Here is a 14,636-nt window from a genome sequence, read left to right as displayed (position 1 = left end):
AACCGTATCCAAAACACCTGTCACCAATTTTAGCAAGATACATAGACACTAAATCTCCTGGGTCTGATTCTCGGATTCCGCCAACCGCAGCGCCTCATCAACACTGGGCACGAAATGAGTCAATCCACCACATGTCTCAACAATACCACTTCGCTCAAACATGCGGAAGACACTCCTATTCGGCAAACGGCAGAAGAACACTCTGACGCGTTGCTCTGCATACGCATGCACAATCTCGGTGAGAACCTGGGTACCAGACCCATCAATACTCGTGACGCCATGAACATCAAAAATAATATTCTTATTATGCTCCGGTGCACGCATACGCGGCAGAGAAGGGTGAGCATGTGTGGAGCCGTAGAGTTCCAGACGTCGCAGGCGATTCTTGAGATCGCCTGTGTTGGCGAAGGTGAGGGGTTCGGGGATCTTGACGATTAGGGCGCCTTCGACTAGCTCCACGTTTTCTGGATGCAGTTCGGCGTTGTCAAAACGCGCGTGTGTGCCGAGGACCTTGCCCAGGATCTGGATTCGGGGGGCTGTTGCGTGTCGGATGAGGATTATGACTGACAGGCCCATTCCCATTGCCATGCCTAGTTCTAGGGAGTAGAAGATTGTTGTTGTGAAGATAAGGAGCATGAGGACGATCTCTGACCAGCCCCGCAGGCGGATGAAGAAGAGTAGGTCATGCGGGCATTCTTCCACTAGAGTGAAGGCTACCACGGAGATCATGGAGGACAGCACTGCTTTCTATTAGGGAATTAGTATCGTCGGCATTTGGAAAAGGAACACAGGGATAGTGTAGGTTTGAGAGAGACGAACCGGGAGGTAGTAGAGATAAGGCAATAGCACCATGACGCTTGTGAATGTGATGATGCTCAGAAAAACACTAGCCATAGGTGATCGTGCTCCTGTCTGCGAGCTAAGCTTGCTTCGCCCGTATCCGCCAAATGCAGGTAGAGCCGAAAAGCAACCTCCGACGACATTGGCAACGCCTAGTGCAACCATCTCACGGTTGGCGCTCATGTGCATATCCTTGATTCCAGCAGAACTGCCTTCGCCGAGCCCCTTGGCCGCAACAGATGACTCGAAGAAGCCAAGTAGCGCGATGATGAAGGATTTGCTCAATGCTGTGCGCACATGTTTCATATACGCAGGCTGGAAAGGCCAAGTAAAAGCGAATAGTCCTCCGGAGCCGACCTCTGTAGGTCCAAGGATTTCTAGCCCTTTAGCTTCCCAGTCGAGGTGCCAAGCCAGAACTGCCGACAGGGCGACGACTAGGAAGCGGTCTGGGAAATAAATCACTTGGGGGATACGAGGCACAAGCATCTTTTTCAAAGTTCTGCGGATGATCAGTATGATGAATGTAAAACCGGGGCTGGGTACGAACCTGAACACCATGATAACAGAAAAGCTGACGATCGAAACGATAGCAGTCAGTCCATGGGACTCTCGAGCATATCGAAAGATGAAAATCAGTTTTTCAACACTGGTGCCATGGCTGACACCGGATTCTTTGGCATGCTCGGCCAGACCCAATTCTGGGATAAGCTGGTCCACAAAAATCACAAAGCCAATGGCAGTGATGAATCCTCTCAAGAACGGTCGACTGAGCACGTTGTCCAAGAACCCTAGACGGGTCAATCCAGCAATCAGTATCATGCCGCCGGACATGGCAGTGGCCACTCCTACAATAAGAGCGGTTTCTGTAGGGTCGTCCTCGCCTGAGTTTCCCTGCATGACACTTGCTTTGACAATAGCACCCGTTAGCAAGGAACCCGCAGCCTCCGGGCCGACTATCAACAGAGGGCAGCTTCCTAGGATGGCATAGATCAAGGGGTGGATGACGAAAGAGTAGAGGCCATTAATGGGGGGTGCATGGGCAAGATTGGAGGCCAAGGAGAGGGCCATCGGGATGTAGATGGATGCCACGGTCAACGCAGCCATCAGATCTCCACGCAGGAATGACCAATGATATTGTCCAATCCAATTGAAAAACGGCACATAATAAGATATGTATCTGTCATTGGTTCGTCAGCTACCAGTCTTGGGGCAGGCTACGAAAGTGCTCGCAGCGTATGAATAAAATACGACCTACTGTTTATTCGTGTCGGTTATTGGGAAAGTGAAAGACGATTTCATCTGTGACGGAGTCTCCGAACCAGAGACCGACTCCAGATGGTCTACTATGCCTCTGGGGCGACCGGCCGCCCCGTCCGCCACTTCATGTCCGTCATATCCAAATGCATCGCCCGACCCTCCAACGTATGAACGTCTTCCCACATCTTCTACCTGCGGCGAGAACGTGCCATGGCTGCAGCGCCTTTCACCGCACGGAGGACCCGCCTGGAGATATGATTCCAGGAGTCGGGTTCTCACGTCTGGTTCGCTCGTAACCCCGGTGCCGGTTTGGCTGTCCTGTGCCATGTGGTTGTCATGGCTCGAAGTAGTCGAAATTCCAAGACCGGTTTGAGGTGACGAACGGAAAACATCGACAATGCGGTCACGTAGAGTCCGACGTCCGTGTCCGTCGGACTCCCCAGGGAGTAATGAACTTGTCTCCGACATGATCCTTTTGGAAAGAGGCGCCTGAGGAGTGTTAGGTCAAATAATTAGATACTAAGTAGACCGCCATAAATGCTGGTCGCAAAATTTAAAGATTGAAGCAATTCAAAGTTGGGATGACAAGCCCAGCCCGAATTGGTTTTATCGGTTAGGCAAGCCAAGGGCGCGGCGTCGCGCTAGGGACTGATAAGCGGGGAATGCAGCCCTGGAGGTGTTATCGCCAATTCAACGCAGATCCTCAGAGAATGACTGTGCAATCAAGAGGAAAGGCATGGTCAGCATGACCGAAGGCGACTCCCTAATTCGTAGAAAGGTCGGATGCCATCGAACACCGGAGTATACAAGGATACAAGGAACATGCCCGTCTTCCCGTTGATTTTGTTGACGTAATCGATTGATGTGTCAGCCAAGACCAAACTTTGGAAGGCGGTGTGGGTAAGATCACGTGCATTTGGTCCCGTGACTGATCAGGTCAATGTGGGTTTTGAAGTCCGCCACAAAGAGATAGATTGTGCCTCATTCGCGTCGCCTCACCCCTCTGCGCTCCTGTATTTCTGACCTTGCGATTACTCATATTTCGTTGGTCACCATCTCGATCGTCTGGATTGAGCCATCAAATCAGTCTCTTTTGCAACTAAAATTCCCCCGAGGAAAAAAAAAAAGCAGAACCCCGCCAATATGTCTTTAACAAACTGTCGGTTCTATGAGGACAAGTACCCGGAGGTGGATAGCTTCGTCATGGTTAATGTCAAGCAGGTACGGATCAACTGAATTATGAGCTAAGAGGTTCGAGCGATAGGGACTGACTTTGTGTGACCGAGCTAGATCGCCGAGATGGGCGCATATGTGAAGCTGCTTGAATATGACAACATCGACGGCATGATCCTTCTCTCAGAACTCTCTCGCAGACGTATTCGCAGTATCCAGAAGCTCATCCGCATTGGGCGCAACGAGGTTGTTATCGTGCTTCGTGTCGACAAGGAGAAAGGCAAGGGACACATTATTCACCTAGAAGGACCCGAGAACTAACTTGTCAACTTGAAGGTTACATTGATCTGTCGAAGCGACGTGTTTCTCCCGAGGATGTCATCAAGTGCGAGGAACGTTACAACAAGAGCAAGGCAGTGCACTCTATCATGCGCCACGTCGCAGAGGCGACTCAGACCCCCTGGAGACCCTATACGAGAACATCGGGTGGCCTTTGAACCAAAAATACGGTCACGCGCATGATGCCTTCAAAATCTCCATTACGTAGGTCTTGTTCTTTTGTTCCCATGATATGGTCGAATTCCTCTGACAGTTGTTTTCCAGGAACCCCTCCGTCTGGGATGAGATCACCTTCCCCAGCGAACCCGTCAAGAATGAGCTGCAGCAATACATCAACAGCAAGCTGACCCCCCACCCCACCAAGGTCCGTGCCGATATCGAGGTCACATGCTTCGGTTACGATGGAATCGACGCCGTCAAGGATGCCCTCCGTGCCGCTGAGGCCGACAACACCCCCGAGAACCAGATCAAGGTCAGACTGGTGGCTCCCCCTCTCTACGTCTTGGCCAGTCAGTGTCTCGATAAGACCCTCGGTGTTAAGTTGCTTGAGGAGGCCATCGTGAAAATCGAAGAGCGTATCAAGGCGGCCGGCGGTAGCTGCACCGTGAAGATGGCACCCAAGGCTGTCACTGAGCACGATGATGCGATCCTGCAGGAGCTCATGGAGAAGCGCGAGCGTGAGAACACCCAGGTCAGCGGAGATGAGGACTCCGAGAGTGATGACGAGTAAGTCACGGGTCATAACTCCGAGTCGAGGGGCATACAGCGGTCATCGGCACTGGAATCCAAGGCTGGAACCACCGCTAGAGGGGAGTTGGGCAAAAATGGATAGAAAAAAGCTTGCACATATCGGAGGAAGGCTCGATGGCTCAGTGTGCTGTTGGGCAGGAACTGCAGTCAGAACTTGCCCTTTAGCCAGGACAATCGCCTGAACTTCGGGTCTGGGGATGATTTTTCCACGCCTGCGCATGCGCTGCATGCCAATTGCGGTCAAAATCCTCGTACCCACCGTCTGTCAAAGACACTCCACACAGGGTGCAAGTTCTAATGCACATAATGTTTGCGATGCAACCGAGACGTTCAATGCCAGTCATGCTTTTAAATGCGAATTGTACCCTTGTAGAGACTACCTATGTACCTATTATGTACCTACATTCAGATACATAAAATCATAATCTGAGCTTCGATCGAGTGCCCAATCAAAATCACGGGGAGCTAAACTTTATCGATCGCTGATCATTGTTGCCCCCCCCTCCCCCAAACTCTCGGTGAACTGAACCCTCCCCTTTCTCTGATCTTTTCACTCTTCTTGTTGCCATCCATTTTTGCATATTTTTGCTTCCACGCGACATGGGACATTGGAAAAATTTCTTTACCGGCGATCCTGGTAGGACCCGGCACCGCGTCGAGGTGGAACGTCGTCGGCGTACGTCATTTCTAAACATCCCCTGTGGAAGACTGCTAACTGGTCCTAGTGCTACCTGCCTATGCTGCCGATGAGTCTGACGCCTCTGATGCTTCAAAGGAAATTGCTAAGGTTGCTCTTCGTTTGAAATATCAAATCGAGCAGGTTGTCTCCTGCGAGGTAGAGGATAGTGCCTTGACCAACCCAAACAGCCGTATCATCACGGACGATGTGATTGAGACTGCCAAACAAGCTGGTGGAGACGACTACAGAGCATGCGTTGTTTATTGTCTTCTGATTTGTCTGCGATGGTTCAAGATTCAATCCTCCGTCGAGCTTTGGGATTCCGATCTCCATGGGGTTCGGGCTGTGGCTTGCGAGGTCATCGCCAAGCGCATGTAATACCCCCCGGCCTTTGACATTTTAGCTTCTCTGTGACTTGCTAACTTTAACAGCATCGAATCTGAGCAGAACCAGGATTACGTCATGAGAGATATTTTACTCAAGCGATACTCTATCTTCAGTGAAGGGGTAGAGACTGACCCCGCCAATGTCATTGAACGAGCGGTAGATCTCCATGCCTTGAGGATCATCAGCTCTGCCCCGTACCAGAAATGTATCCAGTACCTGTGGAAGGGTTGGATCTGTCAGGAAGAGGGCAACCCAACTAACTTTGTCGAATACAGCGAGAAGTCTAACACCGGATATTGGGTTCATTTCCATCCTGACCGGATGCGTACTCCTCTGTATCAGAATGTCTGCCAAATTTTGTTCTCCTTGATTTACCTTGCGGTTTATACGGCAGTTATCAATACCGTGAACCCAAGCGGTGACGTGGATGTGGTTGAGGCCATTCTTTACGGTATGACTCTTGCGTTCATGTGCGACGAAGCGATCAAGTTTTGGAAGGTTGGATGGAATTACCTCGAATTCTGGAATGCTTTCAACTCAACTCTCTACACCATCCTGACGGTATCACTTGTCTTGCGCTTTATTGCCTTGGCACACTCATCATCTACCCATAATGAACAAAGGCAGATATACAACGAGCTGAGCTACAACTTCCTGGCTTTTGCGGGCCCTATGTTCTGGATGCGCATGATGCTATATCTTGACTCGTTCCGCTTCTTCGGTGCTATGTTTGTGGTTCTTCGAGTCATGATGAAGGAGAGCTTGATATTCTTTGCTCTTCTATTTGTGGTTCTGGCTGGTTTCTTCCAGGCCTTCGTCGGAATGGCGCAGGTGGATGCGGATGTTCCCATCCACCGAAACATTCTCCAGGGAATGGTAAACAGTATCATGCAGAGTCCTGAGTTCGACACTTTCCAGGATTTTGCATTTCCCTTTGGCATCATCCTCTACTATGTTTTCAACTTCATTGTCATGACTGGTAAGTTTGCGTTCGACTTGTTAAGGGGGATGTTAACAATTATCAGTTCTGTTGAATATTCTCATTGCCTTGTACAACAGCGCATATGAAGATATCTCCGGCAATGCCACGGACGAGTACATGGCCATCTTCGCGCAGAAAACCATGCAGTTTGTCCGCGCCCCTGATGAAAACGTCTTCATCCCGCGTACGTATCTACTCAATCTCGATGGTACACACGTGTGGCTAACTCTCTCTGAACTCTAGCGTTCAATCTCGTCGAGATTGTGTTTCTGGTAGCCCCATTCGAATGGTGGCTTCCTCGGGAGACCTACGCCAGGCTGAATGAACTTGTAATGGGCGTGATCTATTCGCCGCTGCTTATCGTTACAGCCTGGATTGAGAACCGCCAGGCACACCGGATTCGATGGAATCGCCGCCATGGCGAAGAAGACGATGACTGTGCTCAGGAATGGGAGCATGTGGCTAAGGAGGTCAACTTCGATCTTGATGATACCTGGAAAGAGCACGTGGTAGAGACTACACCGGATATCAAAGTTGATAGTTGTACATATGAACTCAGAGAGCTGAAGGAGCAGGTTATGATGTTGACGGAGACGGTGAAACGATTGAGTCAGGAGCTAGCGGACAAGAAGGTGGGTGAGGCAAGCTAGGAAGTGCACCCGAGCAACCTTAGGTACTCAAATTATATATATCGGCACGTTACATAGATCAAGCAAACAGCAGCGCGCCGACATTAGGACATACTATATGTATATATTGAAGGTCGATCCGTTATTGTATCTTCGTGGATATGGAGTGTTTCCACATGTGCAACTCTATACCTAAACATAATGTGTTCAAGAACGCCCAAAAAAAGCGTTGTTACCATATTATATTAAGTAGACGACGACCAAAAAGAAAAGAGCAAAAAAAGAAATCTCAGGTTTGGTTTTAGGAATAGCCGAACGCGGGGGTCGAACCCGCAGCCTTAAGATTAAGAGTCTTACGCTCTACCGATTGAGCTAGCCCGGCCGGGCTGTTGAAGAGAGGAGCGATAAAGTGTCTTATGAGCCTAAATGGCCGGAACTGGCTGACATAACACTAGCGCGTCGAGCGGCGAATCCTCTGGAACCAAAATTGTAAGGTGGAAGGTGGCTTCATCTACGAATCTGGGCTCTTCCTCGATTGGATCCTATCATTGCTTTCCAGCTTCGTATGAGTCTTTAATTTCCTGGTTGTTTGACTCTGACCTCGGTCACTAGATTGCCACAATGTGCGTTACTAGAACCTCCCCGGATTCTTTGCTGCAGCTAACAGTATACAGGGCAAAGCTCGTGGACGACCCTCAGATCCATACTGCCTCGTTGCATAACCCGATCCCTTGGCAACTGCATACATACGTTTGGCCTTTTCTGATTATCTGGCCCGTGTTCTTCGCCTTCTACCTTTCTCCCGAGCGTTATGATACCTACATTCAGGGACAGGAATGGACCTTCGTGTTCGCGGGGTCTATCATCACGATCCAGTCACTCTTTTGGTTGATGACCAAGTGGAACATTGATATCAACACCCTATTCACTACAACTCGAGCCAAGTCCATCGACACTGCGCGGCTTATCAAAGTGGTTCCCATCACTAACGCTGGCTCTGCCGAGATCTGCAAATTGATTAATGAGAACACCGGCGCCAAGAAGACCCTTTCATTCCTCTTCCAGAAGCGCCGCTTCCTGTTTTACCCCGAGACTCGCACCTTCGCACCCCTGTCTTACGTCCTTGACGCCGAACCAAAGCCGGCCCTCGAGACTTTCCAGCTGAGCGAGGGCTTCACGTCGAAGGCCGAGATTGACCGTGTCTACCACCACTATGGCGATAACACCTTCGATATCCCCGTTCCCGGTTTCATTGAGCTCTTCCAGGAGCACGCTGTCGCGCCGTTCTTTGTCTTCCAGATTTTCTGCGTTGGATTGTGGATGTTGGATGAATACTGGTACTATTCGCTCTTCACGCTCTTTATGCTCGTTATGTTTGAGAGCACCGTTGTGTGGCAACGTCAGAGGACCTTGAGCGAGTTCCGTGGAATGAGCATCAAGCCTTACGATGTCTGGGTATACCGTGAACGCAAATGGCAAGAGATCACCAGTGATAAGCTTCTTCCCGGTGATCTCATGTCAGTGAACCGCACTAAGGAGGACAGCGGCGTTGCCTGCGATATCCTTCTGGTTGAAGGCAGTGTCATTGTGAACGAGGCTATGCTTTCTGGTGAGAGCACACCTCTTCTGAAAGACTCCGTCCAACTCCGTCCCGGCGGTGACTTGATTGAGCCGGATGGATTGGATAAGCTCTCGTTTGTGCATGGAGGTACCAAGGTCCTGCAAGTTACTCACCCTAATACGACTGCCGACGCGAGTTTGAAGAACTTGTCCAGCAACGTTACTATGCCCCCGGACAATGGCGCTTTGGGCGTGGTTGTTAAGACCGGTTTCGAAACCAGCCAGGGTAGCCTCGTCCGGACTATGATCTACTCGACTGAACGTGTCTCTGCCAACAACGTTGAAGCTTTGCTGTTCATCCTCTTCCTCCTGATTTTCGCAATTGCCGCTTCGTGGTACGTGTGGCAAGAGGGTGTGATACGGGACCGCAAACGCTCCAAGCTTCTGCTCGACTGTGTCCTCATCATCACCAGTGTTGTTCCTCCCGAATTGCCCATGGAACTGAGTTTGGCCGTCAACACTAGTCTTGCTGCTTTGAGCAAGTATGCCATTTTCTGCACTGAGCCTTTCCGTATCCCCTTCGCTGGTCGCGTTGACATTGCTTGCTTCGACAAGACCGGCACTCTGACTGGAGAGGACCTTGTCGTTGATGGTATTGCTGGACTCACTTTGGGTCAGGCTGATGCAAAGGTCGAAGCCGATGGTGCTCACACTGAATTGGCCAATTCCTCTGCTGTTGGACCCAACACAACTCTCGTTCTCGCCAGTGCTCACGCCTTGGTGAAGCTGGATGAGGGTGAGGTCATCGGAGATCCCATGGAGAAGGCTACTTTGGAATGGCTTGGCTGGACTCTGGGCAAGAACGATACTCTATCTTCCAAGGGCAACGCTCCCGTTATCTCTGGTCGCAATGTCGAGTCTGTTCAAATCAAAAGAAGATTCCAGTTCTCCTCAGCCTTGAAACGCCAGAGTACTATCGCAACCGTTACGTCCAATGACCGAAAGACCTCTAAGAAGATCAAGTCCACATTTGTGGGTGTCAAAGGTGCCCCCGAGACCATCAATGCTATGTTGGTTAACACACCTCCCAACTACGAGGAAACCTACAAGCACTTCACCCGCAATGGCGCTCGTGTGCTTGCTCTTGCGTACAAATACCTTTCATCCGAATCCGAGCTTTCCCAGGGCCGGGTGAACAACTACGTCCGCGAAGAGGTTGAATCCGAACTGATTTTTGCCGGTTTCCTTGTCCTACAGTGCCCCTTGAAGGATGATGCCATCAAGGCTGTCCGTATGCTGAATGAAAGCAGCCACCGTGTTGTGATGATCACTGGTGATAACCCGTTGACCGCTGTCCATGTCGCACGCAAGGTCGATATTGTTGACCGAGAGGTTCTCATCCTTGATGCCCCTGAACATGACAACTCTGGAACTAGGATTGTCTGGCGTACCGTCGACGATAAGCTCAATGTCGACGTTGACCCCACTAAGCCCCTCGACCCGGAGATCCTGAAGACTAAGGACATCTGTATCACTGGATATGCCCTGGCAAAGTTCAAGGGCCAGAAGGCTCTCCCTGATCTGCTCCGTCACACCTGGGTTTATGCTCGTGTGTCTCCCAAGCAAAAGGAAGACATTCTTCTCGGTCTTAAGGACGCCGGATACACCACTCTAATGTGCGGTGATGGCACCAACGATGTTGGCGCTCTGAAGCAGGCTCATGTCGGCGTTGCGCTTCTGAACGGCTCGCAAGAGGATCTAACCAAGATCGCCGAACATTACCGGACCACCAAGATGAAGGAGCTGTACGAGAAGCAGGTCGGAATGATGCAAAGATTCAACCAGCCCGCTCCTCCAGTCCCTGTTCAGATCGCTCACCTGTATCCCCCCGGTCCTTCCAACCCGCACTACCAGAAAGCCGTGGAGCGAGAGTCGCAGCGCAAGGGTGCTGCGATCACCGCTGCCGGCGGAACTCCCGAAGCTATCCCAACTATCACATCTCCTGGTGCCCAGGCCTTGCAGCAATCGAACTTGACTCCCCAGCAGCAGAAACAGCAGCAGGCCCAGGCTGCCGCAGCTGGCCTTGCAGACAAGCTCACATCTTCTATGATGGAACAGGAACTGGATGACGGCGAACCTCCCACTATCAAGTTGGGTGATGCATCTGTCGCTGCTCCCTTCACCAGCAAGTTGGCCAACGTTATTGCTATCCCGAATATCATTCGTCAAGGTCGTTGCACCCTGGTTGCGACTATTCAGATGTACAAGATCCTTGCTTTGAACTGCTTGATCAGCGCCTACAGTCTGAGTGTCATCTACCTGGACGGTATTAAGTTCGGTGATGGACAGGTCACTATCAGCGGTATGCTGATGAGCGTCTGCTTCCTCTCTATTTCCCGCGCCAAGGTATGCCGAACTTCTCCATGTTGACGAAATGCTTTGCTAATGTTTCAATGTTTTCAGTCCGTCGAGGGTCTGTCTAAGGAGCGCCCGCAGCCGAATATCTTCAACGTCTACATCATTGGATCTGTTCTTGGACAGTTTGCCATCCACATTGTGACTCTGGTCTACCTCTCCAACTATGTCTATAAGCACGAGCCGTATGTTTTGAGTACCCCTCCTGATTTGTCCCAGCTTATCGCTAACGCAACCGATAGGAGAGATTCCGATATTGATCTCGAGGGCGAGTTTGAGCCTTCCCTCCTGAACAGTGCCATCTACCTCCTCCAGCTGATCCAGCAAATCTCCACCTTCTCGATCAACTACCAAGGTCGTCCCTTCCGCGAGTCAATCCGTGAGAACAAGGGCATGTACTGGGGTCTCATTGCCGCGTCGGGTGTCGCATTCTCTTGCGCCACTGAATTCATTCCCGAGTTGAATGAGAAGCTCCGCCTCGTTCCCTTCACCAATGAGTTCAAGGTGACTCTGACCGTGCTGATGATCTTCGACTACGGTGGCTGCTGGGTGATTGAGAATGTCCTCAAGCACCTGTTCAGTGACTTCCGTCCTAAGGACATTGCCATTCGTCGTGCCGACCAGCTTAAGCGCGAGGTGGACCGTAAATTGCAAGAGCAAGTTGAGGCCGAGGCCCAGAAGGAGCAAAGAAAGATTTAGGTGGTTTGAAGATTTGTATCTGTAAACATAGAGAGGGGTTTGTTGGATATTAGAAATGTTCATGTGGTGCATGGCATTTAATTCAAGTTTTTGCTTTTATCGAAACAACCTACAGTATATGTAGCAAGTATGAATGTTTTCATTTTTATTTCAATGGCTACTGTTACTGTACTAAGAACTTGGCTGGATTACGCAGCGGCATAGACGCCATGCGACAAAACCCCCTTTCCGGCAAATACTGATGCCTGGGTGCCTGATTTTGGCCTGGGGGCCTTAGTTAAAACCGGCAGAAAAATTAATATACCTGAATTACTATTACACTTCCCTTAATAAGCAATGTACTATACCTAGGTAGGTAGTTCTGCTAGTTGTCTCTAGTATAGGTAAAATGAAGCCTTTTTCCCCTATACAAATGCATCCATCTCCATTTTTGGGATGGTTTACATACTCTCTCTCCAGCATGAAAATGAAGCCTTTTCCCCCATACAAATCCATGCATCTCCGATTTTTCAGATGGTTTAGCCTCAGTATGGAAATGAAGCCATTTCTCCTATACAAATGCATGCATCTCCGTTTCTGAAGGTGGTTTAGTCTCCATGACATGGATGAAAATGAAGCTTTTGTCTCCCATACAAATGCATGCATTTATATAAGGGAAAAAGGCTTCATTTTATAAGCTTATCATTTACAATACATCGTACAGAGCGGTGTAAGCAGCGGTCAATAACAAGGCCAAAATCAGGCATCCAGGCATTAATAATAGCGGAGAAAGGGGTTTTGTCGCATGGCGTCTATGCCGCTGCGTAGGCTGGATATTACCCGTGGCCCAATTGCTAGTCACTAGAGCTATATGTATTTCCTATAACGTCGATATGGGTTATACTGCATTGCGATCAGTGGAGACATCTAGTGTCTATATAACTAGACGTCTAAAGACCACTCAAAAGACACATAGAAAGATTTACCTAAGACCATCAGACTACGGCTGCATAAGTGGTCGACTATTATTGTTGATCCGTCAATCCATACGATTTACTCCTTGACACTTGCACTTCACCACTTTCATTTTCCGACTCCTCCTACGACCCCACGGACCAACTCGATAGGCCTGCTTCACGCCTGGGTGGACCTCACCACACTGGCCGTACACACCAATGGATAGGGGCCCTCCAAGTCGGTTGCTACGTTGTACACGACATCCCTGCAACTGCGTGAGCACGTGACATATCAACTCATCCTGGCGCTTAGCCCCTTCTCTACAACATAAACAACCCGTACCCCAAGGATGTCGCCTGAATCAGATCTCATGGAGAAAAAAACCACACCGACTGGGAGTTTCGTGAATACTCCCCCCACACCCCCGCCTTCAGAAGAGAAAAAGTTATCGACCAGTGCTCAAAGCGTGCTGAACTGTTTCAAACTCCACCGTGAAGGTCGAAGGCTAGAATCTTGGTGGCAACACCGGCTCACTCCGGACCAATATACGGAGGTTTTACGTGTACTGGATGGTGACGAATCTCTTCGAGGTTACGTAGAAGACAAAATAAGGTAAGTACTATCAATCTTTAGGCGTAGTGAAGGCATGGTTATTGAGTTGTATTATAGGCTCGACTACGACCCCAGACGGTCCCGGCTCACTATCCGAATGCCGAGTCCTCTACATGATATTTTTTTGTGCTAAGGTAGTGTCTACAATTTCGAATCAATTGACAGAGTTGCAAAAGTGATGAAGCCTTCGGTGATTTTGCGAGAAAGATCGAACATATATCGACATCTAGGATCCGGCTGCCGAATGATGCAAACAACAGAGAGCAGACTTATTCCCAACGGTGCCCAGATGCATCATTTATGCACGAAGATGCCAAATATCCCGGTGTTATCCTAGAAGTGTGCTATTCAACAAAAATTCGAGCTGCTGCGGACTTGGCAGATGATTATATCCTCGACATAAATGGGAGCGTGAACGCTGTTATTGCCCTTAATATCGAATATAGAGGGTCTAAAGAGGCAACTATATCCGTTTGGCGACCGCACCAAGTAACCGTGGATGGGTTGAATGAACTCGAAGCAAAGGCTGTGATCGAGATGATGGTACGTTCAGCTGCAGTCCCAAGAAATTCTGGCACTGACCGACGATTTGCAGCCTTTTCGAACCGAGTCTGGACTTCCAGTCGATAAACCCGAACAACCGACCCTGCAGCTTTCACTCCGGGACTTTGCCCCCAAGAGCATCTCACAGAAATACCCCGATCTCGATCAAGATATCATTATCTCATCGAGGGAGTTCTGTGAGTTTCTTACGTTTGCCGAAGCAGAACATCAGAAACAGCTGCTAGGCAAAGGCGTTGATGAGCCATTGTTACCAGGCACGCGAAAGCGTCGTCGAGTTCAGACACCCCCTGAACAGCTTAGTTCAGAAGGAGAATTCCCGAAAAACGCAATGAAACGCGGGCGTCTTACGCGAGATTCTTCCGGACTCTTCACCCGCGGATCTGAAAGCTAAGCTGTGATGTGAATAAAAATCACATAACGAGTCACCGTGTTGGTAGGATTATAACATTATAACCGACAGCGTCATTTCAATACTTCCTCTTTCAGTTATTGGCCAACTCAGGTCGCCATGGGTATATGGGGCTGTGATATCGAGGATTGAGACATGACCTCCATTCGCACAGGTGGAGAACATATACTTTGCGGTCGTCATCTTTGCGCCAAACACCTGAAGACTGAGTATCATACATGTCTCCAGTCGTACTTGACGCAGGCAATTCCTAAACCGGGGTCCTTGGGATCATAGATTATGATATTCCGTGTTTGCTGTGGTCCAATGATAATTATGGCTGCACAGGTCACTCTAAGTTCTTTGGTGTACTCGATGAATTGTGCGTTCACGCTGCAAGCTGGGTCGAGTTCAATAGCATAGACC

General features: G+C 49.7%; 4 protein-coding genes across 4 annotated transcripts; 3 read left to right on the top strand and 1 right to left on the bottom strand.

Annotated features, from left to right (window-relative positions):
- Positions 1 to 48: 48 nt before the first annotated feature.
- On the bottom strand, positions 49 to 2,565 carry N7489_008491 (SulP family inorganic anion transporter; the record flags this gene model as incomplete). The annotated part of the gene is made up of 4 exons (XM_056714241.1): positions 49 to 747; positions 820 to 1,339; positions 1,388 to 2,017; positions 2,096 to 2,565. The coding sequence occupies 4 exons, from the start codon at positions 2,563 to 2,565 to the stop codon at positions 49 to 51; spliced, it is 2,319 nt and encodes a 772-aa protein (XP_056561863.1).
- Positions 2,566 to 3,240: 675 nt separating this feature from the next.
- Positions 3,241 to 4,339, top strand: N7489_008490 (translation initiation factor eIF2 subunit alpha; the record flags this gene model as incomplete). The annotated part of the gene is made up of 5 exons (XM_056714240.1): positions 3,241 to 3,318; positions 3,388 to 3,550; positions 3,607 to 3,655; positions 3,715 to 3,813; positions 3,874 to 4,339. The coding sequence occupies 5 exons, from the start codon at positions 3,241 to 3,243 to the stop codon at positions 4,337 to 4,339; spliced, it is 855 nt and encodes a 284-aa protein (XP_056561862.1).
- A 620-nt stretch (positions 4,340 to 4,959) lies between these two features.
- yvc1 (putative potassium ion channel Yvc1) lies at positions 4,960 to 11,710 on the top strand (the record flags this gene model as incomplete). The annotated part of the gene is made up of 10 exons (XM_056714239.1): positions 4,960 to 5,035; positions 5,085 to 5,412; positions 5,470 to 6,404; positions 6,451 to 6,591; positions 6,651 to 7,039; positions 7,492 to 7,599; positions 7,649 to 7,659; positions 7,711 to 11,002; positions 11,060 to 11,196; positions 11,254 to 11,710. 10 exons carry the CDS (start codon positions 4,960 to 4,962, stop codon positions 11,708 to 11,710), a joined length of 5,874 nt encoding a protein of 1,957 aa, XP_056561861.1.
- A 1,285-nt stretch (positions 11,711 to 12,995) lies between these two features.
- On the top strand, positions 12,996 to 14,213 carry N7489_008488 (uncharacterized protein; the record flags this gene model as incomplete). Its single annotated transcript, XM_056714238.1, is given in 3 exon segments — positions 12,996 to 13,258; positions 13,489 to 13,801; positions 13,818 to 14,213. The coding sequence occupies 3 exon segments, from the start codon at positions 12,996 to 12,998 to the stop codon at positions 14,211 to 14,213; spliced, it is 972 nt and encodes a 323-aa protein (XP_056561860.1).
- Positions 14,214 to 14,636: the final 423 nt, after the last annotated feature.

This window comes from Penicillium chrysogenum (genome assembly GCF_028827035.1).
Source record: "Penicillium chrysogenum strain IBT 35668 chromosome Unknown utg000005l_segment0_segment0, whole genome shotgun sequence".
Classification (NCBI taxonomy): Eukaryota; Fungi; Ascomycota; class Eurotiomycetes; order Eurotiales; family Aspergillaceae; genus Penicillium; species Penicillium chrysogenum.
Note: the sequence above shows the minus strand (reverse complement) of the source record. Positions and strands in the feature narration are given on the sequence as shown.